The following is a 27,900-nucleotide window of genomic DNA, read 5'->3' as shown; positions in this document are numbered from 1 at the left end:
CGTACGCTCTTCTGGATGAAGGTTCTTCGGTGACGATGGTCGACAACGAGCTGGTTGCAGAGCTAGGCGTACAAGGAGTACGTCGTCAGCTGAATGTTCAATGGTTCGGAGGCAGGGCCACAAGAGAGCCTACTAACGTGGTACGTCTGGAGATCAGTGGAGCAGGCAAGTCGTCCCGACATGTGCTGAGAAACGTCTATGCCATTTCGAACTTAAGTCTGCCGATGCAGAGCCTGCACAGAAGCGATGTTAGGAGCGTGAACAAGGACGCTCAATTACCAATGAAGCCCTACGTAAATGCAGTGCCGAAGCTGCTTTTTGGTTTGGACCATGGACATCTAGGACTGCCATTGAAAACGAGACGGTTTGCCAGCGAGGGACCGTACGCGGCCGCAACCGAATTAGGATGGGTTGTTTTTGGGACTGTAGAAGGACGACGAGACACGCCATCACCGAGGTCTTGTCTGCTAGCCACGTCGTTGGATGATAACGTGGAACGGATCGTCGAGGACTACTTCGAGATCGAGTACTTCGGTGTGAAGGCGGCGCCAGCGGCCGCAGCCAGCGACGACGTGAGGGCTCAGAAGATCTTGGAGGACACTACGGTGCGAGTTGGCCGCCGATACCAGACGGGATTATTGTGGAAAACGGATAACATTGTGCTGCCACGTAGCTATGATATGGCGTACAATAGATTGGTCAACATCGAGAAGAAAATAAAGCGAGATGGGCAGTTCGCCCAAGAATATTCACGGATTGTTAATGATTATGTCGACAGGGGATACGCTCGGCGTCTGGAACGACAGGAGATCGATTCGGGAAGCGATAGAACATAGTACTTGCCACATTTTGGAGTGAAGAATCCCAACAAGCCAGGGAAGATCCGATTAATATTCGACGCAGCGGCACGAGTTGGAGGAGTATCACTGAATTCTGCGCTGAGCAAGGGGCCGCAACACTATAAGGCCTTGGCATCTATCCTCTTCCATTTTAGGGAAGGTGCCGTCGGAATCTGCAGCGACATTAAGGAGATGTTTCACCATTCGCTGATCCGACCCGAGGATGGATGTGCGCAACGATTTCTGTGGAGAGATGGGAATGACCAACGGGACCCCGACGTCTACGAGATGTGCGTGATGACCTTTGGAGCCGCATGCTCACCGAGTGCGGCGCATCACGTGAAGACAGTGAATGACAAGCGATTCCTGGATTCGGATCCCAGAGCAGTCAAAGCCATCGTGGACTACCACTACGTGGATGACTATGTGGACAGCTTTGCCACAGAGAGCGAAGCTATCGAAGTATCTAGCAGAGTGAAGAAGATACATGCAGAAGGCGGTTTTGAGCTTTGCAAGTTTTTGTCCAGTTCGCCTACAGTGGAGAGGATGCTTGGACCCAGTGATCACGCCCAAAGTATTGGATGGGGTGAGGCCGAGCAAAAGATTTTGGGAATGCGGTGGCAGCCAGCCACGGACGACTTCAGGTTTCGAGTGAAGTACCACAAAGTCGCCCCCGTCGTGTCCGATGGGAAGAGAATTGCCACAAAAAGGGAATTCTTGAGTAGGGTCATGTCAACGTTCGACCCCTTGGGATTCCTGTGTTGTCTAATGATAACAGCGAAGTTGTTGTTGCGAGAGGTCTGGAGAAGGAAGATCTCATGGGATGAACCACTACCGGCTGAGATGTACAACGCCTTTATGGACTGTCGTAAAGAGATAGAGAAAGTGGAACGTTTTCGGAGCCCACGTCACTACTTTGGATCCGGACTGGAGACTCTATCGAGATGCACGTATTTGTGGATGCGAGTCAGTCGGCATTCGCATCAGTGGTCTACTGGAGGATCACGTACGAGGACGGCGACGTGCAAGTAGGGTTCGTGTGCGCAAAGACGAAGTGTGCACCGATGCGAACGATGACGATTCCACGGTTGGAGCTCAGACAGGACCATAGTGTGGCCATTGCAGAGACTGTGCTATGGACGGATTCGAAGACTGTGCTGCGTTGGATTGGCAGCACACACAGGCGCTACAAGCAGTTCGTAGGTAACAGAGTAGCCGAGATTCTGGAGTCGACGAAGGTGGCCCAATGGAGATGGCTACCATCCGCCGACAACGTGGCAGATGATGCAACTCGAGCGCAACGCAGCGTGGACCTAAGCGAGGAGTCACGCTGGTTAAGAGGACCGGCATTCCTGAGGAGACCAGCGGGCAGCTGGCCAGGAGCTGCACCCACCGACGAAGCCAATGCAGAAGACGAAGAGGAGATGCCGAGTGAGTTCGTGATTGTTGGCGCGAGTGACCCGTTTATATCGCTGGAGAGATTCTCAAGCTACAGGCGATTGCTGAGGACTACGGCCTGGGTCCTAAGGTTCATACGTCGATGCCGTGGACAACGAGATGAGCTGGAGAACTACGGCCTCAATGTAGCTGAGTGTAAAGCAGCTGAGGACTTGTTATTCCGTAGAGCACAACGTGAGGCGTTCCCCGATGAGGTGCAGGCCGCAGAGAAGGGCTTGGACGTCGCTAAAGGAAGGGACATATGTGGACTGGCGCCATACCTAGATGGCAATGGAATCCTGCGAGCGTATGGCAGGATCGATGCGGCGCTATGTATACCATACAGCGCCAGGAGGCCAGTGATCCTCTCCCACCGGCATGGTCTCACGGAGATGATTGTGCGCGACGCCCATGTGAGGATGAAGCATCAAAACGTGGATGCTACGATGGCGGAGATCCGGACCAGGTTCTGGATTACGAGACTGCGGAGAGTGCTTCGTAGTGTGATCTCGGGATGCAGCGAGTGTAAGCTGCACAGAGCACGGCCGATGCCGCCGATTATGGGACCCCTGCCAGATGATCGTTTGGACGCCTATGGCTGGCCGTTTAAGAGCACAGGCCTCGACTACTTTGGGCCGCTGCTAGTGACCGTTGCTCGGCACCAGGAGAAACGGTGGGTGGCCTTGTTTACGTGCCTGACGACCAGGGCGATTCATCTGGAACTGGCACATGACCTGTCGACTGATTCCTGCATACTTGCAATCAGGAATTTCATCTGCCGTCGAGGGCCTGTACATAGACTGCGCAGCGACAATGGCCGGAACTTCGTTGGAGCAGACAGAGAGGCCAAGAGATTTGCGGAGATCTTCGAACCCGAGAGGATCCAGTCGGAGCTGTCAAGCAAAGGAATTGAATGGATCTTCAACTGCCCAGCGAACCCGTCAGAGGGTGGAGTTTGGGAGCGAATGGTACAGTGCGTGAAGAGGGTGCTACGTCACACAGTGAAGGAAGTGGCGCCGAAGGAGCACGTCCTGGAGAGTTTCCTGGAGAGATAGAGGCGGAGAATGTCGTTAATTCTCGTCCGCTCACCCATTTGCCAGTGAGTGCGGACCAGGAAGCCCCTCTTACGCCCTATGATCTCTTCAAGGGAGCAGCTTGCCCACCGGATACCCCCGGCCTGGATGGAGGCCTCGTCAAGAAAGGAGCTACGCGGAAGCAGTGGCGCGTGGCAAGGATGTTGAGAGACCGATTCTGGAGGAGGTGGGTCTTGGAGTACCTACCCACGCTGACACGGAGAGAGAAGTGGTGCCGCAGAGAGAAGCCGATTCAACGAGGAGACATTGTCTTCGTTTGCGATCCAGCCATTCAGCGTCGAGACTGGCGGAAAGGCGTCGTGGAGGAGACCTTTGCTGGAACGGATGGTGAGGTCAGACGAGCCCGCGTTAGGATCATGGATGGAGATCGGACCCGCTGGATAATGCGCCCCGCTTCAAAGTTGGCGGCTTTGGATTTGAGTGAAGAAGTTCTTCACGGAGGTGGGGATGTCGCGGATCGATTATCGATAGTTAGTATTTAAGTAGAATTTTTTTATTATGCACTCGTGAAGAGATTGGGCGCACTAGGATAGAAAATAATGGCGCGTGTGGTGAATTTGTCGTTGTTGTCATAGAGTGTGGGAGGTTAAACTGCGGTAAGATTTTGTAATTTTATCATTCTTTCTTACCCTAACATGTAATCCCCATAGAATAAAACATACGCTGTACGAATACACATTGGCTTGTGTTTTAGAAGCGGGTTGCCCCATCGCCGCCATACATATGTTGAAGGCATCTCCCACCCGAGCGACGACAATACTGTAAACAAAATCAAATTAAATGGCGCATTTCTGATTTTATTTAATGAAAGCATAATTATTAATAATATAAATTACATCAACGAAAAACAGAAAATGTTAGATTACATATCCCAATACAAATACAATAATTATATAATAACGGATTACATATTTTCTAATGATCATATAATGTCACATATTTTCTTCAAAAAGAAATAGAAATTCCAAAAGCTGAAATCACAACTGAAACTGTAACAAAAAACGAAACTGAAAGAAATATTGAAATAACATTTACAGAACTTAATAATAGAATATCCTCCCTCACCGCACAAATAACATGAATCGGGACGATTCATCTTAGGAGTGGGAGAATTAACTAGAAGTTTAATCTATATTTTATATTAATATTATAAACAATTATTTCTGCACTTCCCACGAGCAGTGAGTTCCCACGAGCTCTTACACACTTATCCCCACACTCGCACCTACAACACAAACGGCAAGCCAAGCTTGAGTCAATCATAAACATAAACAAACTCCCCCTATTCGGTCGGCACCAGCAAAACAATATTAGACTAAACATCCGCTGGAATCATGCCACCGCGATTCCCCTTTTTGGCATTCCAATTGCTAGCCAAATTTTCCATGCTGATCGCAGCAAAATCATTCGGGTTCTAACTTCGGAATTATCTTCGGAATTAACTTCGGGAAAGTTCTTAGGGAAGCTTGGAAAGCTTCGATCCCGAGACGACAAGGAAGACAATTAACTCAAGCTTGGGCAGTCGAAAATTAGCCTTAAGTTGATCTGTATCACATATTTTTGATCACTTTAAATAAAAATATATATTTTTTTATAAAACTTCGGTACGGTATTGATAATTTGCAGGTTCGTCACCGGTACTTTACCTCGCCAAGAGGTTGTTTTATATGATATGATAGTAACAAACATCTCCAATTTTTTTCTGGATTGCCAAGAAAAAAATAGTGCAAATAGACAAGCAGATACACTGGCTTCATTTTGAAAAAGCTGTAAAAATCGAATTTCTTGAATAACTTCTGACATTTTGAAAAAGTTAAAAAAAAATTGAATTTGTTGAATAACTTCTGATGAAAGAAATGTCGGACCGGGACTGTTGAGGTACCAATCTTGTGAGTCTTTTCATTAAGACATGAGACACTGAAACACAAAGCAGAATTACATCAAAATTTGCCATCAAGCATCATAGTTCGAGGTTAGCCGAGTGGAGAGCGTTGTGGTTCCTAACACCTAACACCGGTGTGGTTCGAGTCATAGTTGAGCTAATGTTTATATTTTACTTTTTAAGCCCTTTTTTTATTTGGATTTTATTTTTAAATAAAAAGCTAAACTATAAGCTAAAAAGATATGTATACTTTATATTTATTAGGGTATTGCCCAAATATATGCAGTCTCTAAAAAGCAAAGTTGCCAATCAAAGGACTATATCTTAAGTTAACGAATTTTGCCAGATATAAGCAAGTGGAATAAGTGGAATATACAGTAGGGAGCAACATTTTTGTTGAAAATTTGATGTTTAAGTGCTCATAACACATAGACGCCAAAGTAAATGGTAACGCCTTTTTTTCTAAGATTATATATCTTATTCATAACAAAATGGCATATTTATTTTAACCTTTAAAGAAGCCGTTTACTAGATATAAATTTAAATCAGTAGCAACATGCATATACTCAGTTTAGAACCTGACGGGATTCGAACTGTATTGTTACCTTTATTAAAGAAACCTCTGTAATAATACATAAGTTACCTTTCTTCATTGATCTTAAATTTTCTCTTTGTTTTGGAGATAAAATGAAAAAAAATCGCCTTTTAAGGGACTCTGATGCTAGGCTCATTAAATCACTTTCAAAGAAAAAAAAATTTAATAACTTCTGAAAGAAATGTCGGTATAGGATATAGTTGGCCGATTCTTATGAAACATAAGATTAGATTGCCCAAAATGGAAACCGTACATAGTCCCATCATTCTAGCTTCAAAAACAACAAAGTTAAGCCAATTATCCTAATAAAATTTTGCAAATCAGATAAGATTTCCCAAAATGCAATCTGTACTAAGTCCCATCCTTCTAACTTATAAAAAAAAACAAAGTTATGGCATATCCGATCAATTATATGATAAACATGTATTATATGTAAAATAAATGCGCAAAGAAAATTAAAAAAAACTGGAAATTACGTTTTTCCAGTTTCATTTCAGAGGGAGGGTTCTTGTGCTTCCCCAAATCAGGGTTACCAAATAAAAAAAGTCTTCGACAGTGCTAAATAAAGGAGGTGGCCAAAGTTGTGGGGGAATAGGGAATGAGAATACCAGCCTGGAGAACTCAGGTGTTATAGATCTCCTCTTGCCCGCCCTTCCTTGTTGCACCATTATCATTGGCAACCCATGTTGCGTTAGCTTGTCTCTGGAAACCCCACTGAAATATTTAGACGCGATTCATTATATCTTCATTACTTCAATATATTCAACATGAGCATTTCAGCGTTTTGTTCATTATTCCTAGTATAATAACATTCTAATCCTAACTCAATATTATTAGTTCAAAGCAAAAGCCTTAGAGCGATCAATTTAAGAATTTACGTTGTTTTGAATTTACAAAATTAAGAAATATAAATCTACTTTATGATACTTAAATGAACTGACTTTACTCCATCCTGAATATTCATATACATATATCTTGTTTATATTTAATTCTAAGACGTATTCTTCAAAGTGTATATAGCTTGTCCCTCGAGGTCAGTAGGCCTGTCGACTTCCGATGCAGCTATTTCTATATTCTAAACAAAGTCTTACAACATAATAAGGTATATATATATGTAAATATTAAGGGATGCGGTACATGATTAATTAACGAAGGCAAAATTTTGGAAAACTTAAAAGTAATAGAAATTAACAATAATGATTCAAAATGCTATGCCATTTTACATTTTCTACCGTGGCAGAGCTAGTTTAGCAAACAAAACTATGTGCTTTACAAGTTAGCGATTTTCGTTATAGATTCTTATCTTGGGGGAAAACGGAGCTATGGCCGCAGCATGGTAGAGAGCAGACTCCAATCCTCGAGAGTGTCAACGTTTAGGCGGGAGGAAAGGGGGGTTGATTCCAAGCCTCATGGAAACCTCGTGTTCCTTATGTAATATCAGGGACGGGAAGGGGGGTGCGTTTTATATAATCTCCGTTACATTTTCTCCAAATCGATCGTCTGCGTTATTTTCTTTAAAAATGCTTATTGAGGAGCACGTGTTATTACGTAATACCACGTGATTAGCGTAAAGACAAGTACAAATTATTGGTCTTAATTAACAATCCGCGAGAGTCCAAGTATGGTTTGAAAGTGAAGCTGGGCTTATCTTTGATGCCTAACCCAAGCCTACTTGAATATGCATCTTCCAGGGAGCTTTAACGGGATTAATTAATGGCATGGGAAAGAAAGGGATGACAAGCATGCATTTTTAGAGACCACTGCAATTTGGACAATGGGACGGAACTGCGATTTTTTTTGTCATAAAACCTACTGGTGAAAATCACCCTCACACCCACAGGTTAGAACGAAAAATCTATTTTTCGGCTAAAAGCCTTGCGTGAAAGGTTCCTAATTCTTTTCCTGACAAGTCTTCTAGTAAATACAGTGATTCTCCGCACTTTTTCTTTACTCGTACTTTTACTCCAACTGATGCAAGCTTAGCATTGAAATTATCTGCCGCATTGCTAAGCTTAAAGTTTCGTTTCGTCACTATCTGTCCAATTTCAAATGTCCTGTGATGGCTTCGCAAATCACAGGTACGTTTGTTGGTCTGATAAGCTTTCTGCATATATTTTTGAATGTCGCCTCGAATATCAGAAAATTGGTCTATCCGATTAAGGGTAGTGGATCCCTCATTTATTAATCCCAATTTCTCTAACAGCTGGTAGTCTCTGCCATGAGTAATCATGTTTTGTCCAAAAATTGCTAAATAGGGGGCATTCCAATGGACTGATGTAGATTATTACGCAAGGTGCTATTAATGCTATTAATCCCATTCTTTCTGATCGGACTGAATGTAAGATCTTAACGCCGCGTTAATAGATCTATTAACTCGTTCTGCCTCGTTGGACTGAGGTGCGTATGCTGCCGTGCATACGTGTTGGACTCCGTAGTGATTCAAAAATGCTGAGAAATCGTTTCCCTTAAATTGTCTACCATTGTCAGTAACAACAACCTGTGGAACTCCAAAACAATCAAAAATATCCTCTTTAAGGATTTTAACAACCATCTCAGATGTAAATTTCTTTACAGCCTTTAAGAAGGTGAATTTTGTGAAGTGATCTAAAATTATGAGTATGCCTATATGTCCTTTTTTAGTTCTAGGAAAAGGACCAATAAAATATAGTCTCTGAAAAGGTCTCTCGCTTTTAGTTTGCTGTCCCATTGGAATTTTCATTTTCTGTGTGGGATGTTTGCACGTTTGACATACCTCACATTGACGAATGTAGTCGCGAACATTTATAACCATTCCTGGCCATGAGAAAGTTCTGCGAATTCTCTCCAAGCACTTTAATTATTTCCAGCTCTGATCGTCTTTATCCAGATCGCCTCTAGATAAGTTACAACGATGACAAAGCAAGTTGTCAACTACCTGATAATCGGGCATGTTATTTGCAACTATTTTGTTGATAAGTTTTTTATATTCCGAAGACTGAAGCGGAAGAAAGATCTATCTCGGGCCATAGTTCGATGTCTACATTGGATACGTTAACTTCTCCTTCGAAAGATCGAGAGATGGTATCGGCTACAACATTTTCACTTCCCTTTCGGTGCTCTATGGTCAACTGGTATCCTTGCAGTTTCATAGCCCATCTTTCTAGTCTACCTCTCAAATCGTTCTTTTTCATTAACCAACTTAAACTAGCATGATCGGTGATCACCTTTAAGGGGTGTCCTTCGATGTACATTCTGAATCTATCAATGGCTAAAACTACCGCTTAATACTCTAATTCGGTTACCGAATAATTTCGTTGAGCTTTGTTAAGCTTTTTGGACGTGTAACTAATTGGTCGTTCGTATCCGTCTTCGTTACATTGTGCCAATAAGCCTCCTACTCCATATATGGCTGCATCGCACTGAATAATGAAAGGTTTATCGTAATTGGGACTAATTAATGCTGGGGCTTGGAAAGAGTTTTGTGCTTCTTCATGCCATGTTAAAGTTTTTCCTATCAATAATTCTGTGAGGGGAAAAAAAATTGTCGAATACTGTGGTATGAACTTCTGATACCGGTCATGCTCAAGAATCGTCGGAATTGTTTCTGCGTTGAAGGGACTGGATAGTCTGATATTGCACGGACTTTGTCGTTGTTCGGTTGAAGAGTGCCCTCTCCTACTACTTATCCTAAATATTCCACTCTAGATAAGACGAATTGACTTTTAACTGTATTGATGGTAAACCCTGCCTTGCGTAAATGGTCAGCAGCTAATGGAGAGTTCCACAAGAAACTCCTCAACACTGGTACTGCAGGGTTTCTACTCGTAAATTTGTGCATTTGTAAGTCTTCTCATTAAGACATGAGACACTGAAACACAAAGCAGAATTACATCCAAATTTCCCATCAAGCAACGAAGTTCGAGGTCAGCCGAGTGAAGAGCGTTGTGGTTTCTAACACGGGAGGGTATGGGTTCTAGTCCTAGTTGAGTTTATGTTTTACTTTTTAAGCCCTTTTTTATTTGGATTTAATATGTCGGCGCATTGAAACTGCGTGGTTGCGAATGTATGTGTGTGTGTGTGCTGAGTGTGTGAGTGATAATATTGCATCAGCCTCTTGCGCTGTGAGTGAGTGGTTGCCAGGCAACCGTTGGCAGGCGACCGTTGCTTGGATGTTGTCGCTTTACAAAGTACCGTTGTAGCGAGGTGAGCGTTGTGTCGCTGTCGCCGATCGAGGTTCGGTAGTATGCACAGTAGGTAGAGAATTAGACGCAGGCAGTTGCGTACCAGAACTTAAAGTGTGTACAAGGCTGAAACTCGTTGCGCCACAATGGAAGACAACAACAACGATCATGATTCGACATCAGAAGTGGGATCTGGCCACCAGCCTTCAACACTAGATGGACCATGGCGTGCCCTGATGGAGTTACAAAATAAAAGTTTAATTGAACTAGTGAGAGCCATAAAAACAACTGTACCTGATGCAGGGCAGAACAAAACTGTGCAACTACCCAAATTCAACCCAGACAAACCAGGCGCCAACGCATCATCGTGGTGCACAATGGTGGAAGTAATTTTACAAGAAAACACATTGAGAAGCAGTGCATTGGTTATGGCCTTGAGTTCGGCTTTAGAAGGATGTGCTTCGCAATGGCTTTCACAAGTGTGCTATGCTGAAATTACTTGGCCTGATTTTAAAGAATTGTTTATACAACGCTTCGACACTATAGAAACACCAGCCGCTATGTTTCTTAATATGCTATCAAATCGACCGACTGATGGCGAGAGTCTGGCTGTTCATGCAAGGCGCATGGTTACCGAACTAACGACGAAATGGCGCCAAATGGATAACGAAGAGATGGCTGTGTCTGTGACCCTTGCGCTGCTGGCAAGCTTCGATCACCGATTGCAGCGTTTAAGTTTCACATCAAATGTTCGAACCAGAGGCGATCTACAGTCCGAATTAAAAGAATTCAATTTTATTAAAAGGAAAAGCGGGGCTACGGAGCATCAGTCTGAAACTTATTCTAAACGGCAAAAACAATCACCGATAGAATGCCATTTCTGCGGAAAAGTGGGCCTTAAAATGTCTGAATGCAGATTCAGGAAACAACAGAATCAATTCGCGACTGATAAAACCCAACATGGCAGGCATGATGTTCATCACCGTGGAAAATCAAATTTAACTGGTTTCTGACTAAATCTGATTTAACTAAATTTTCTGGTAAAAGATTCAATAATATTGTTATGTTAAAAGGTATCGGCAGCAATGGAATATTTAGTACTGTACAAATATTAAGCAATGTAAAAATTGACGATTATTGTATCGAAATTTTGTTTCACGTAATAGGCGATGATGATATGCAGAACGACATTGTAATTGGCCGTGAGATATTAAATCAAGGTCTTGATATTGTCATTTCATCAAACCAATTTAGGATCTCAAAGACCAAAGTAGTTAATTTGTGTACCGGCAATGAGCCAGCCGATATTGATACTGAGCTTTAGGGACAAGATAAAATAAAACTACATTCACTGTTGGCAAAGTACTCAAATTCATTTATAACTGGGATCCCAAGTACTAAAGTCAGAATTGGCGAAATGAAAATTAGGTTGATTGATCCAACAAAAACCGTACAGAGAAGAAGCCATATCGTTTAAGTCCGTGCGGGCGAGATTTGGTTAGGGACAAAATTAATGAACTGCTAAAATGCAATATAATTAGGCCAAGCTGCTCACCTTATGCAAGCCCTTTATTATTAGTGAAGAAAAAAAATGGTACGGACAGACTTTGTGTTGACTTTAGAGAGCTGAATTCAAATACGGTTGCTGATAAATATAATTTACCACTTATACAGGATCAAATCAATAGGCTTGGGGGAGTTAATTACTTTACATGTCTAGACATGGCCAGCGGATATTACCAAATTCCTTTGCATTCAGATTCTATTGAGTACACGGCGTTTGTGACTCCGGATGGTCAATACGAGTTCCTGTCCATGCCATTTGGGCTCAAAAACGCACCTTCTGTTTTTCAACGATTAGTAATACAGGCGCTAGGGGATCTAGCAAATTCTTTTGTCATCGTCTATATGGATGATATCATGATAGCCGCCTAAACAAAATGCGAGGCGCTAGAAAGATTACAGATCGTTCTAGATGTTTTGACAAATGCTGGGTTTCATTCAATCTTACAAAGTGCTCATTCATGAAAACATCGGTTCACTATTTGGGTTACAATATAAGTGCGGGTGAGATTCGTCCAAACCCACAGAAAGTTGTAGCGTTGACTGCTCTTCCGCCTCCCCAGTCAGTCACTTCACTTAGACAATTCATTGGGCTAGCATCCTATTTCCGACAGTTTATTAAGGGATTTTCACAATTAATAAAACCGTTATATTTCTTAACTGCAGATAAAAACAAATTTATTTGGAAAACAGAGTATGAACAGATACGGAAAAAGGTCATTGCCACTCTTACCGACAAACCAGTCCTTGTTATTTTTGACCCTTATTATCCAATCGAATTGCACACAGACGCCAGTCGCAGTGGCTACGGTGCAATTTTATTACACAAAATTAATAACAAACCCCAGGTAATAGAATACTATAGTAAAACTACTTCACCGGCAGAATCAAGATAACACTCGTACGAGTTGGAAACCTTAGCTGTCGTGAACGCCATTAAGCATTTTCGACATTATTTGCTGGGCAGGAACTTTGTAGTTTATACTGACTGCAACTCGCTTAAGGCGTCGAGAAAAAAACGAGATTTAACCCCCAGAGCACAGCGTTGGTGGGGTTATTTGCAGCAATTCACATTCGATATTCAGTATAGAGAAGGGAAAAGGATGGCACACGTTGACTTTTTATCGAGAAATCCCCATTCAAAAAAGTATACTACAACCGCAAAAATAGTCGAAGAGAAAAGAGTAAATTTAGCTGAAATTTCAAGCTTATGGCTGAAAAACGTCGAGATTTTGACATAATCGAAATTGTTAAACATTTTAAAAACATTTTAAAAAGCAGAAGCTCTTCATCGAAAGATACTAAGAAATGAGAAAACACGTTGCTTACCAGTGGTGCCACGAGCTTTCAGATGGTCTGTCATAAATCAAGTGCATGAGTCCATAATGCATTTAGGTTTCGAAAAGACATTAGATAAAACTTACGATTTCTACTGGTTTGACAATATGTCAAAATACGTAAAAAAATTTGTCGACAACTGCATCACTTGCAAAATGTCAAAATCCACTTCAGGAAAAATACAGGCGGAAATAATTCCGCAAGTAATAGTAGTAATTGGATGTAAATCCAATACCAAAAGTCACTATTCCTTGGCCTATCTTAGTCATAGTATTAAATTAGACAGTGAGAGTTGTATAAGGGCCGTTCAATCTGCCGTTTCATTGTTTGGAGTACCAAACCGAATAATAGCTGACCAGGGAAGGTGTTTTACAGGCGCAAAGTTCAGTCAATTTTTTACAGATCAAAAAATAAACTTGCATTTGATAGCCACTGGTGCAAGTCGGGCTAATGGCCAAGTGGAGCGAACTATGAGCACGTTGAAGAATATGTTAACGGCGGTTGAAACGGGAAGTCTTGGCAGGATGTGTTGGGAGAGGTGCAGTTGGCAATCAATTGTACAACCAATCGCACTACGAAAGCAAGTCCTTTAGAAATGTTATTGGAAAAGGAAGCACGCCCATTGGGATTACTTCCACCTAGTGATATAGAAAATGTTATTGATTTGCCAAACGTAAGAGCGCAAGCTGCAAAGAATGTATTAGCCAGTGCAGCTTATGTTAAAGAACGATTTGATAGAAATAAGGAAAAAATAAAAAGGCACAAAATTGGAGATTTCGTATTACTTAAGAGCGAAGAAAGACACCAGACCAAGCTAAGCTAAGGGGGCCTTTTGAAATAGTAAAAGTTCTAGAAGGTGACAGGTACATTTTAAAGTCTTTAACTAATAAAAGAAATTATAAATATGCACATGAGGATTTAAGAAAATTACCAGAGAGGCAAGTGCCCGAAGAGCTAAATGTGTACGATGATTATAATAATTTAGATGAAAGAAACGTAACCGCTACAGAAAAGAGTGAAAATGAAAATATTGAGAGTATTGAAGAAAAGAGTGAAAATGAAAATATTGAGAGTATTGAAGAAAAGAGTGAAGATGAAAATACTGAGAGTATTGAAGAAGAAAATGAAGTACACCAATAAGGGTGACAAAGTTGTACTGCTGGCCAATGAAAATGGCAGAGTACTGAGTCCATAAAATATAATACAAGCACAAGTGCAAAACATATTGTTTGTTTTGATCATGGCGTATGGGGAATTTGATTATGTGACTATATGAGTGAAAAATGAAGAAGAATGGATTAAATAAAAGAAGAAGAAAAACAAAGAAAAGAAAGAAAGAAAAATTGAATTGAATTGATGAAAAAAAATTATAGTTATGGAACTGAATACTGTTTTGTGAAACTATCAATATGATAATTTGTTATGAGTTAAGATAAGAAAATTGGATTTTGTTATGAAACAGTCTAATAAAGTAAGAAAATTCGAATGCTGCTATTTTCTACACGAGGTCGTGTTAGGGTCAGGATGGCCATGTCGGCGCATTGAAACTGCGTGGTTGCGAATGTATGTGTGTGTGTGTGCGAATACACATTTTCGGGTATTTCACCAGAGTGATAATATTGCATCAGCCTCTTGCGCTGTGAGTGTGTGGCTGCCAGGCAACCGTTGGCAGGCGACCGTTGCTTGAATGTTGTCGCTTTACAAAGTACCCTTGTAGCGAGGCGACAGCGTTGTGTCGCTGTCGCCGATCGAGGTTAGGTAGTATGCACAGTTGGTAGAGAATTAGACGCAGGCAGTTGAGTACCAGAACTTGAAGTGTGTACAATGGAAGACAACAACAACGATCATGATTCGACACATATATCTTGTTTATATTACATTCTAAGACGTATTCTTCAAAATGTTGCGGCTATGCCGCAACTTACAGCTTGTCCCTTGTCCCTATGTACTTACAGCTTGTCCCTCGAGGTCAGCAGGCCTGTCGACTTTCGATGCAGCTATTTCTATATTCTAAACAAAGTCTTACAACATAATAAGGTATATATATATGTAAATATTAAGGGATGCGGTTCATGATTAATTTACGAAGGCAAAATTTTGGAAAACTTAAAAGTAATAGAAATTAACAATAATGATTCAAAATGCTACGCCATTTTACATTTTCTACCGTGGCAGAGCTAGTTTAGCAAACTAAACTATGTACTTTACAAGTTAGCGATTTTCGTTATAGATTCTTATCTTGGGGGAATAACGGAGCTATGGCCACAGCATGGTAGAGAGCAGACTCCAATCCTCGAGAGTTTCAACGTTTAGGCGGGAGGAAAGGGGGGTTGATTCCAAGCCTCATGGAAACCTCGTGTTCCTTATGTAATACCAGGGACGGGCAGGGGGGTGAGTTTTATATAACCTCCGTTACATTTTCTTATATAATATATGTTTATATAAGCTCGGCCAAATACCAGGCCACCATAACCCTGTGAAATACACGGCTGTTAGAACCGTCACAAGAATTGCAGTTTCTCTTTCTTACCTGATTTGGCCGAGCCAAATTGAAGAATTTAAACTGGAACTCTTTATTTCACTTGAAACTTGCATATATTTTGGTCTAAGAGACACAATAAATTCACTTGTGAATTAAAAATGCTTATTAAAGAGCACGTGTAATTACCTAATACCACGTGATTAGCGTAAAGTCAAGTAAAAATCTTTGGTCTAATTAACCATCCGCGAGAGTCAAAGTATGGTTTGAAAGTGAAGCTGGGCTTATCTTTGATGCCTAACCCAAACCTACTTGAATATGCATCTTCCAGGGAGCTTTAACGGGTTCAATTAATTGCATGGGAAAGAAAGGGATGACAAGCATGCATTTTTGGAGACCACTGCAATCTGGACAATGGGACGGACTGCGATTTTTTTTGTCTTAAAGCATGCTCGTAAAAGTCACCCTCACACCCACAGGTTAGAACGAAAAATCTATTTTTGCGTAGGCTGCCGTGCATACGTGTTGAACTCCGTAGCGATTCAAAAATGATGAGAAATCGTTTCCCTTAAATTGTCGACCATTGTCAGTAACAACAACCTCTGGAACTCCAAAACAATCAAAAATATCCTCTTTAAGGATTTTAACAACCATCTCAGATGTAAATTTCTTTACAGCCTTTAAGAAGGTGAATTTTGTGAAGTGATCTAAAATTATGAGTATGCCTATATGTCCTTTCTTAGTTCTAGGAAAAGGACCAATAAAATATAGTCTCTGAAAAGGTCTCTCGCTTTTAGCTTTCTGTCCCATTGGAATTTTCATTTTCTGTGTGGGATGTTTGCACGTTTGACATACCTCACATTGACGAATGTAGTCGCGAACATTTATAACCATTCCTGGCCATGAGAAAGTTCTGCGAATTCTCTCCAAGCACTTTAATTATTTCCAGCTCTGATCGTCTTTATCCAGATCGCCTCTAGATAAGTTACAACGATGACAAAGCAAGTTGTCAACTACCTGATAATCGGGCATGTTATTTGCAACTATTTTGTTGATAAGTTTTTTATATTCCGAAGACTAAAACGCTTCGGAAGAAAGATCTATCTCGGGCCATAGTTCGATGTCTACATTGGATACGTTAACTTCTCCTTCGAAAGATCGAGAGATGGTATCGGCTACAACATTTTCACTTCCCTTTCGGTGCTCTATGGTCAACTGGTATCCTTGCAGTTTCATAGCCCATCTTTCTAGTCTACCTCTCAAATCGTTCTTTTTCATTAACCAACTTAAACTAGCATGATCGGTGATCACCTTTAAGGGGTGTCCTTTGATGTACATTCTGAATCTATCAATGGCTAAAACTACCGCTTAATACTCTAATTCGGTTACCGAATAATTTCGTTGAGCCTTGTTAAGCTTTTTGGACATGTAACTAATTGGTCGTTCGTATCCGTCTTCGTCACATTGTGCCAATAAGCCTCCTACTCCCTAGATGGGTGCATCACATTGAATTATGAAAGGTTTGTCGTAATTGGGACTAATTAATACTGGGGATGAGCATAATTTGTCTTTAATGGCTTGGAAAGAGTTTTGTGCTTCTTCATTCCATGTTAAAGTTTTTCCTTTCAATAATTCTGTGAGTGGAAAAACAGTTGTCGAATACTGTGGTATGAACCTCTGATACCAACCGGTCATGCCCAAGAATCGTCGTAATTGTTTCTGCGTTGAAGGGACAGGATAGTCTGATATTGCTCGGACTTTGTCGTTGTTCGGTTGAAGAGTGCCCTCTCCTACTACATATCCTAAATATTCCACTCTAGATAAGCCGAATTGGCTTTTAACTATATTGATGGTCAACCCTGCCTTGCGTAAATGGGAAGCAACTGCGGTTAAATGAGTCAGGTGTTCATCAAAAGAGGAAGACAACACCAATAAGTCGTCTAGGTACACCATCACGTGAGACTTTAATTGATATGGTATAACCTGATCCATTAATCTGCACATCGTTTGAGGTGCATTGCACAACCCAAAAGGCATGCGCTTAAACTGATATAGCGGTCGATTTGGGACAACAAAAGGTCGAGATGGTTGAGATTTTTCTTCTAAGGTAATTTGCCAAAACGCATCTTTTAAATCGATCTTTGACACGCATCGAACTGCGGGCAGTCTACTCATTAGACCTTCTAAGTGTGGCATAGGATACGTATCCTTTGCGGTAACACTATTAAATTTTCTTGAATCCAGACAAAACCTTATCTTTCCTTGTTTTACTAATAGGACAATCGGTGAAGACCATTCTGATGGAGGTGCTTCTTCTATAATGTCTAATTCTAACATTCTGTCAATTTCACTACACAAGAGTTTCTCTTTGGCTGGCGATATAGGATAATATCGCTGCTTGATAGGACGCGTATCCTTTGTGTCAATAACGTGTTGTACCAGCTTTGTTAAACCTAATCCGTCACATTCAGATGTAGGAAACAGCTTAATGATAGTCTGTATCTTGTGGTTGTCTGTGGCTGATAAAAATAGTTTGTCGCTACTTGTTTCTATCGCTTGCACCTCGGGAAGATTGGGTTCAAAGTTGATAGAAATTACGAATTGATCCCAAAAGTCAACTCCACATATTAGGTCTAGTGAAATAGAAGGAACAATTAAAAACTCAAAATTGGTTTGAAAGTTGTTGTATACCAATGGTATTACTATTGAACCAGAAATTTCTTGACGTTTCCCGTCTGCTGTACATACTCTTCCTCTTCGTTTTATATATTGCTTTGAATCTACGATTGTTTTTGCTAATTCTCCGCCTATGATGCTTTTGTTTGCCCCACTATCTAATAAAGCATAGTAAGGTTGATCAAAAATGTGAAGCTTAACAAATGGACGATTATCTTGACCATTTCGTGTAAGGCTCGAGACTTTATACATTGTGGACTTCTTTTAACTGTTCCAAAATTCGTGCATTCGCCTGGCTGAGCGTGAATTACGGTATTTCATTGAAAACAGTTCAGATCTTCTTAACTCATTTTCTTTAAGTCTAATTGTAAAGCTAACGGCTTTACAATTTTAGGACTAATTTCTACGTCTCACAGTTCTGATTGGACTGGATTTAAAAGTAATCCCTCTGGTGTGAATTGCGGATGTCCTGTGGACCGTTTCCCGAATTCGGATTACATTTAATACATTTTGGTCGATAGGTATCTAAAGCTCCACATCCGTAGCAAAACACACGCCAAGGTTTAAGACAATCTAAATATCTGTGACCTGGATCATCACAATTCCAGCACTTAATGGACGTTGTCTTTATTGCAAACACCTTTTGGCTATCTGACTTTTAGTCCGAAACTTCATCTGGTTGGTCCTCTATAGAGACGGCATTAATTGTACGTCTAAAATTATTTTGTGAATTCCCTTGCTTGAGTACAAGCAATACAATAAGTATATTGTTGCCAAAGAAAGACACTCTCGTCTCAACGCTGACAATGATGGGGTATCCACATGCAAAAGCTCTATTCACAAAAAAGCTTGTCTCTGGAAACCCCACTGAAATATTTAGACGCGATTCATTACTTCAATATATTCAACATGAGCATTTCAGCGTTTTGTTCATTATTCCTAGTATAATAACATTCTAATCCTAACTCAATATTATTAGTTCAAAGCAAAAGCCTTACAGCGATCAATTTAAGAATTTACGTTTTTTGAATTTACAAATTTAAGAAATATAATCTACTTTATGATACTTAAATGAACTGACTTTACTTCATCCTGAATATTCATATACATATATCTTGTTTATATTTAATTCTAAGACGTATTCTTCAAAGTGTATATAGCTTGTCCCTCGAGGTCAGTAGGCCTGTCGACTTTCGATGCAGCTATTTCTATATTCTAAACAAAGTCTTACAACATAATAAGGTATATATATATGTAAATATTAAGGGATGCGGTACATGATTAATTTACGAAGGCAAAATTTTGGAAAACTTAAAAGTAATAGAAATTAACAATAATGATTCAAAATGATATGCCATTTTACATTTTCTACCGTGGCAGAGCTAGTTTAGCAAAACAAAACTATGTGCTTTACAAGTTAGCGATTTTCGTTATAGATTCTTATCTTGGGGGAAAACGGAGCTATGGCCGCAGCATGGTAGAGAGCAGACTCCAATCCTCGAGAGTGTCAACGTTTAGGCGGGAGGAAAGGGGGGTTGATTCCAAGCCTCATGGAAACCTCGTATTCCTTATGTAATATCAGGGACGGGAAGGGGGGTGCGTTTTATATAATCTCCGTTACATTTTCTCCAAATCGATCGTCTGCGTTATTTTCTTTAAAAATGCTTATTGAGGAGCACGTGTTATTACGTAATACCACGTGATTAGCGTAAAGACAAGTACAAATTATTGGTCTTAATTAACAATCCGCGAGAGTCCAAGTATGGTTTGAAAGTGAAGCTGGGCTTATCTTTGATGCCTAACCCAAGCCTACTTGAATATGCATCTTCCAGGGAGCTTTAACGGGATTAATTAATGGCATGGGAAAGAAAGGGATGACAAGCATGCATTTTTAGAGACCACTGCAATTTGGACAATGGGACGGAACTGCGATTTTTTTTTGTCATAAAACCTACTGGTGAAAATCACCCTCACACCCACAGGTTAGAACGAAAAATCTATTTTTCGGCTAAAAGCCTTGGTGAAAGGTTCCTAATTCTTTTCCTGACAAGTCTTCTAGTAAATACAGTGATTCTCCGCACTTTTTCTTTACTCGTACTTTTACTCCAACTGATGCAAGCTTAGCATTGAAATTATCTGCCGCATTGCTAAGCTTAAAGTTTCGTTTCGTCACTATCTGTCCAATTTCAAATGTCCTGTGATGGCTTCGCAAATCACAGGTACGTTTGTTGGTCTGATAAGCTTTCTGCATATATTTTTGAATGTCGCCTCGAATATCAGAAAATTGGTCTATCCGATTAAGGGTAGTGGATCCCTCATTTATTAATCCCAATTTCTCTAACAGCTGGTAGTCTCTGCCATGAGTAATCATGTTTTGTCCAAAAACTGCTAAATATGGGGCATTCCAATGGACTGATGTAGATTATTACGCAAGGTGCTATTAATGCTATTAATCCCATTCTTTCTGATCGGACTGAATGTAAGATCTTAACGCCGCGTTAATAGATCTATTAACTCGTTCTGCCTCGTTGGACTGAGGTGCGTATGCTGCCGTGCATACGTGTTGGACTCCGTAGCGATTCAAAAATGCTGAGAAATCGTTTCCCTTAAATTGTCTACCATTGTCAGTAACAACAACCTGTGGAACTCCAAAACAATCAAAAATATCCTCTTTAAGGATTTTAACAACCATCTCAGATGTAAATTTCTTTACAGCCTTTAAGAAGGTGAATTTTGTGAAGTGATCTAAAATTATGAGTATGCCTATATGTCCTTTTTTAGTTCTAGGAAAAGGACCAATAAAATATAGTCTCTGAAAAGGTCTCTCGCTTTTAGCTTTCTGTCCCATTGGAATTTTCATTTTCTGTGTGGGATGTTTGCACGTTTGACATACCTCACATTGACGAATGTAGTCGCGAACATTTATAACCATTCCTGGCCATGAGAAAGTTCTGCGAATTCTCTCCAAGCACTTTAATTATTTCCAGCTCTGATCGTCTTTATCCAGATCGCCTCTAGATAAGTTACAACGATGACAAAGCAAGTTGTCAACTACCTGATAATCGGGCATGTTATTTGCAACTATTTTGTTGATAAGTTTTTTATATTCCGAAGACTAAAACGCTTCGGAAGAAAGATCTATCTCGGGCCATAGTTCGATGTCTACATTGGATACGTTAACTTCTCCTTCGAAAGATCGAGAGATGGTATCGGCTACAACATTTTCACTTCCCTTTCGGTGCTCTATGGTCAACTGGTATCCTTGCAGTTTCATAGCCCATCTTTCTAGTCTACCTCTCAAATCGTTCTTTTTCATTAACCAACTTAAACTAGCATGATCGGTGATCACCTTTAAGGGGTGTCCTCAATAATTCTGTGAGGGGAAAAAAAATTGTCGAATACTGTGGTATGAACTTCTGATACCGGTCATGCTCAAGAATCGTCGGAATTGTTTCTGCGTTGAAGGGACTGGATAGTCTGATATTGCACGGACTTTGTCGTTGTTCGGTTGAAGAGTGCCCTCTCCTACTACATATCCTAAATATTCCACTCTAGATAAGACGAATTGACTTTTAACTGTATTGATGGTAAACCCTGCCTTGCGTAAATGGTCAGCAGCTAATGGAGAGTTCCACAAGAAACTCCTCAACACTGGTACTGCAGGGTTTCTACTCGTAAATTTGTGCATTTGTAAGTCTTCTCATTAAGAAATGAGACACTGAAACACAAAGCAGAATTACATCCAAATTTGCCATCAAGCAACGAAGTTCGAGGTCAGCCGAGTGAAGAGCGTTGTGGTTTCTAACACGGGAGGGCATGGGTTCTAGTCCTAGTTGAGTTTATGTTTTACTTTTTAAGCCCTTTTTTATTTGGATTTAATTTTTAAATAAATAAACTAAAAGCTGAAAAGATATACTGCATATTTTTTAGGGTATTGACCAAATATATTCAGACTCCAAAAAGCAAAGTTGCCAATCAAATACACACACAACATGTATAAGTAAATGCAAGCTTCACAGGAGGCTGCACAAAACGGGTAGCTGCACTTACAGGACTATATCTTGAGTTAACGGATTTTGCCAGATATGAGTGATATACAAAAAGTTACGTCATCTCAAAAGCTATCTCCACGTGCAATATAAAAAGGATCAAACGAGCAAATTTTAAAAAATATTTTTTTTCTTAAAAAAAAAGTTTTTTTTCAGTGTATTTTTTTTTGTGTACTATATAGACGTTTGGTCTCAAAAAAAATGAAATATATATATTTAAAAAACCCTTTCAACGGTGTAAAGCTCTTTTGAATATCTTTCTTGATTATAAACTTATAAATTTTTTAATTAACAGAGTTTTTTTAATTTTTTGACGTAGGCTTAAGGTATTTCAAAAAGTTGTAGAACAATAGTTGCTCAAATGATAGTAACAAACATTTTTCAATTTTTTCAGGATTGTTGAGAAAAAAATAGTGCAAACAGACAAACCAACGCAAACTGGCTTCATTTTGAAGAAGAAGAAAAAATCGAATTTTTCGAATAACTTCTGAGTGAAATGTCGGATCGTGTCGATTGAGGTACGCGTATTTAGCTATAGAATGAGAATATATAAAAATATTCTATCTTGGGACTATAATCCACCTCACTTTAGTGATTAAACATTTTTTTACTTTCACCCTAATTTCTCCCAAACCAAGTAACGGTTGCCTACAGAAAATTTTAAGTTCTTCGGCTATATATAGAGTTTCCCCGTTCACGCCAAGGCATGCAGGTCGTCCCCTCGTGGACTTCCGTCCACGGTGATTATTTGGCCCGCCTTGCTGAATGCTTTTTCAGACTCTACGGATGTAGCCGGCTAAGATGCAAAGATATTTGCCGAATTTTAATGTAACTTAATTAATTTTTCTTGTCTGCTGCAATCGATAGTGCCAAAATATCAATAGTGCCATCGATATTTCTGCACCTCTACACACGCTTCACTTTAATGCAGATGTTTTTTGCTCACGCTTTCACTGAGTATAAGTTTTTAGGTTTAATACAGAACGAACAGTCGTTTCACGTGCCGTAGATAAGTGACACATAAGTGTATGAGTTCGAGACGTCTTCACTTGGACTCAGATTCTGTAAATACTTTTATTCGAACTGTTTTTTATTTTGTACCAAGCCCATTCTCTTTTCTTTTTCTCTTATTTTAATTTACCTTGACCTGCTACCATGTTGAGTTTTGAGCTTGGAAAAAACTGTTACCCGTTTTTTACATTTAGTTTTATATTAGAACTTAACGGAAAAAATAAAGTAGTCAGGCAAAAAAAAAAAAGTAAAGTCAGGCAGCAGCCACGGCATAAATCGAATCAATATAAATGTAATAATAGTTTAGCATATAACACAGGCCGACAATTTCCAACTTTTTTTTTCCTACACGCATAAATTTACCTGCTCCATAACCTTTAGGCTCCCCTGAACCAAAGTCCAGAACAAACATAGGTTCTAGCACCCACAGTTTCCGCGGTACACCTAAAAGAAGAAATTGATCAAATTTTACCATATATTGAATTATGTTGGCCGTGTGATGAAGATGATCATTGTTTCTAGTACATATCATTTTTGAATTGCATGTGTACCGACGAAAATTAAAAAAATGGTATCTAGCAGTTACCATATCTTTGGAATACTCATCCAAAGTTGAAATCTCCGATTTTCTACATTAATTTTTGGTCTTCTATGATTTTTCCAAAAACATTTTCCTATGGAAGATTTTTATTTTCTTATTGAAAGCAGTCGATCATACCATGAGCTTTAAGGACTATTTCCTTGAATTCGGCGAATGTTTGGATATCTTTAACTTCAATTTAACTTCATTCGAATTTCCTCTATGAAATTCAATTTGTCTATTGTAATAGTTTAAAGGTCTTTCCGTTATTTCTATATAATTCTGATTGTCGTCTTGTGCACTATGTACTGTTGCTATTGTGGGTAATGACTGGGTACTATCCGGTGATTCTTCAAAAAAATTTTCTTCTAGCTTTACACTTGACAGAGCATAAGCTACCTGGTTTTCTTTTCCCGGAAAATATTTAATAGTGAAGTCAAACTCGTTTAATTTTATTCTCCATCTTTGTAGTTTCATATTTGCTTCTTTTATATTATGAAGCCAAACTAATGGTCTATGATCGCTAAGAATTTCGAATTTTCTACCAAAGAGATAATATCTAAAATATTTAGTGGCCCAGACTATAGCCAGAAGCTCTTTTTATATTATATTTATTAAGAGTTCTACTAGCATAACAAATAGGTTTATGATTTTGTAATAATACTGCGCCTATGGCGACATTGCTAGCATCTGTTGTTAAAGAAAATAATTTTTCAAAGTTAGGGTAAATTAAAATTGGGTCTGATGTAATGAGAAGTTTTAATTTCTCAATTGCTTCTAAATATTCTTTATCTGTTGAATTTATAGTGGAACCTTTCTTTAAGTTTACAGTCATGGGTTTTGCAATTTTCGAAAAATCAGGTATGAATTTTCTATAAAATACACAGAGACCTAAAAATTATTTTATTTCTTTTTGGGTTTTTGTGTATTGGAAATTTTTGTGTTGCTTAAATTTTTTGGGGGTTTGGCTTTACTTCTTCTGTTGTTATTATATGTCCAAGGAATTCGGTTTCCTTTTTCATAAATTCACATTTGTCAAGTTGTAGTTTAAGATTAGCTTCTCGAAGTTTTGAAAACACCTTTTTTATAGGCAATATGTGTTCCTCTAATGAAGTAGAAAATACAATTATGTCATCCATGTAAACAAGGAAATGCTGGTATATTAAATCTTCTAATAAATTATTCATGCAACGTTGGAAAGTTGCAGGCGCATTTTTCAGATGAAATGGCATTCGTGTGAATTCGTGTTTTTGAAATAGAATTTTCATCCATTTGAATTTGATGAAAACCCTTGACAAGGTCAATTGTTGTAAAATATTCCAAATTTCCAAGTTTGTCAAGTATTTCATCCATAACTGGTATCGGATACTTATCATCAATAGTTATTTCATTTAGACTTCGATAGTCTATTACTATTCGAAATTTCTTTTTCCCTGATGCGTCCTCTTTCTTTGGGACTATCCATATTGGAGAACAATAAGGGGATTTCGATTTACGTATTATTCCCTGATTTATCATTTCTTTTATTTGGACTTCGACTTCTTGATCATGAGCTTGGGGGTGTTTATAAGGTTTTTTGTAAATAGGATCTTCATGTTTGGTTTGGATTGAATGTTTTACAGCATTGGTAAAGGTCAAATTTTCACCTTCCCTGTACTGGATATCACTAAATTCAAATAAAATGTTAGTTAATTTAGTTCTTTCTTCTTTATTAAGATGATTTATTAGAAATTTATTATTTTCTTCCAAGTCATTATTAATTGCAAAATTAAAAGATATATCCTCAGATGAAGGTGGACTGAGAGAATCTTCCAACTTTTCCATTTCGGAATTCTTAAAATCTTCGTGGTTATATATCATGGAAAAAACAAATCCGCTCAAAGTGACTGTTTCCTGTTTATAATTAATTATTGCTTCACATGCTTCTAAATACTCTCTTCTTATCAATATGTCATATTTTTGTGAAAAATTGTGAACCCAAAATGGTTGATCGATCGGACAAAGTTTACTTGATTTGAAAGATACGGACTTATTTAATTTAATTACACCATTAATTGTGTGCACTTCTGATGTTTTTAATGTTTGTGGAAAATTAAAATCATTTCCTTTTATTAGGTTGATTGAACTTCCTGTATCTATTACACATTTAAATGAGCGATTGTTAATAGTTATTCTGATGTAAGGGTTTCTATTTCTTTTATTGGATCCGAGGCTATTTGATGAAAATTTTCGATTTCCATTTTAGATTGATCGCTTGAATATTCACGCTGTTTGGTTAGAATTAGTACCTTGTAAAGCAGATGTTGGCTGTTGATAATTCATAGGATTCTGAGCTCTACCTTGATTTAAGTTTTGCTGCAATTCCTGTCGATTGAAATTATTTGGTTGTCTATAGTTACTTTGCTGATTATAACTTTGTTGATTATTATTATAAAAGGAATTATTTCTTTGAAAATTATTATTTCTTTGATAATTTCTCCTATCTTGTCCGTTTTGATTTGAGTTAAGTTGTGATTTAACTTTATCAGAACCAGAATCATAACAACCTTCTTGTTGTGCTACTTGTTTAAGTTTACTGACTGTAGTTATATCGTGCCTTGCTAATGTCATGAATAACCTGTCAGGAAGTTTTCTCATTATTACATCTTTAACAGTATTATTCATGGCATTATTATAAATCATTGTATTTAAATTATTGTTTTCTAACGACAATTTGTTTGTTATGACAAATATGTTATATTCTAGATCCTTGACGAACTTACGAACACTTCCATTGAAAGGGGTGTTGTAGAGTCGTCTTAGTAATTCCCGTCATGGGGTTTTGGTTTTGTACTCATCGATGAGAGTAATCCTTAGATCGGGCCAATTGGTTGCTGCTGATAGCTGGGACACTCGCTGGGCATCTCCTGATAATTGCATCTCAATTGCACTGAAGAATACAGCTGTTTGACGCGGATCAGTTAATGGATACAAAGTTAAAACTTATTCGATCCGTCTGATGAATGCACTTAATTCCCTGATGCTTCCATTAAAATTGGGAACTTGCCTAATCTGTCTTAAAGCCTGATTAAGGTGTAGCTCGGAGAGTAACTGGATTTGTGCCACTGGTTCAGCCATTGTAATGTTTATATTTCTTATTTATTTCGGTAGCGGTCACACTATGAAAGCGGGCTATTAATTTATTATAGTTTTTTGTGTTTTGTATATTTTTGTTAGCGGTCACACTTCGAAAAGTGGGCTACAAATTGAAACTAACACGTAAGTTCTTTTGCGGATGTGAATAGCGATTAACACTCGCGGTTAGTATTATAGCTGCAGTTGCATTAGCATAAAATACTTTTACGATGTTCTATGATCTCGATTGATCACTGGTCACTTTTACACATCCTACCGGCTGCGCCAATTACATATTTTCTTCAAAATAGTTTGAAAAAAAATATATTTTTATTTGTGTGATTCCTTAAAACTGCTTAGAATTTCAGAACTACTGCTTAGAATTTTAGAATTTCCGATCTAACTTAACTTTGGGGCTCTAAGCCTGTTTTATAGCTACCCTTGCTGAAGCTTTTTGCAGATCAATGCTCGAAAGAAGCTTTCCTCTCTGAGAGGCTTTGTTTTCTGAAGGGAATAGATTGAGTCGGAACCTTTTAAATAGCAAATTAGCAAATTTTTGAAAAATAATTTTTTTAGAAAGAAATTTAAGAAAGTGAAATAGATATTTAAAAAACCTTTGTTGCAGAATACACACACAATCACGGAATTACATGAACAACCGGAGAAAGGAGGAGACCTACAATGGGATCATGGAAGTGGACAAAAGAACCGTAAGAACGGATCTATTCCAGGCGGCAGGCCTATAAAAAGGCAGCGGTGGACACCGGCCGGCCTTCTTTTTTTTCTACAAGATGACCATGGACGCTAGAAACACGACGTCATCACACGCATCGCCGATGGTCTCCTCCGATGAGAGTGACCTGGAGATCTTTTACTTGCCAGGATGGGACGTCCGGCGGCTCCAGGCCACGAGGAGGGTCCTCCGGGTAAAATGGCCCAGGGGGAGTAAGGGCAATCCCGGTGGGCAAAGCCAGAGTGGAGGTGGAGAACCACCGGCCCAGTTTGGAGCGCAGGAGACGGAGTAGGAGCCAGGACCGGAGGGAGGCGGACGCAACCCTGGCGCTGGCAAGAGATGGCCAAGGA

At 39.3% G+C, this 27,900-nt stretch overlaps 1 protein-coding gene across 1 annotated transcript; it reads left to right on the top strand.

Annotated features, from left to right (window-relative positions):
* Positions 1 to 35: 35 nt before the first annotated feature.
* LOC123258189 lies at positions 36 to 27,563 on the top strand. Its single transcript, XM_044718063.1, is given in 7 exon segments — positions 36 to 733; positions 995 to 1,707; positions 1,773 to 3,314; positions 3,377 to 3,811; positions 11,464 to 12,003; positions 12,006 to 12,264; positions 27,443 to 27,563. Coding segments are annotated over 7 exon segments (4,308 nt in total).
* Positions 27,564 to 27,900: the final 337 nt, after the last annotated feature.

The sequence above is a fragment of the Drosophila ananassae genome (assembly GCF_017639315.1).
Source record: "Drosophila ananassae strain 14024-0371.13 chromosome Y unlocalized genomic scaffold, ASM1763931v2 tig00000099, whole genome shotgun sequence".
In the NCBI taxonomy this organism is placed as follows: Eukaryota; Metazoa; Arthropoda; class Insecta; order Diptera; family Drosophilidae; genus Drosophila; species Drosophila ananassae.
This window is presented reverse-complemented; position numbering and strand designations above follow the sequence as displayed.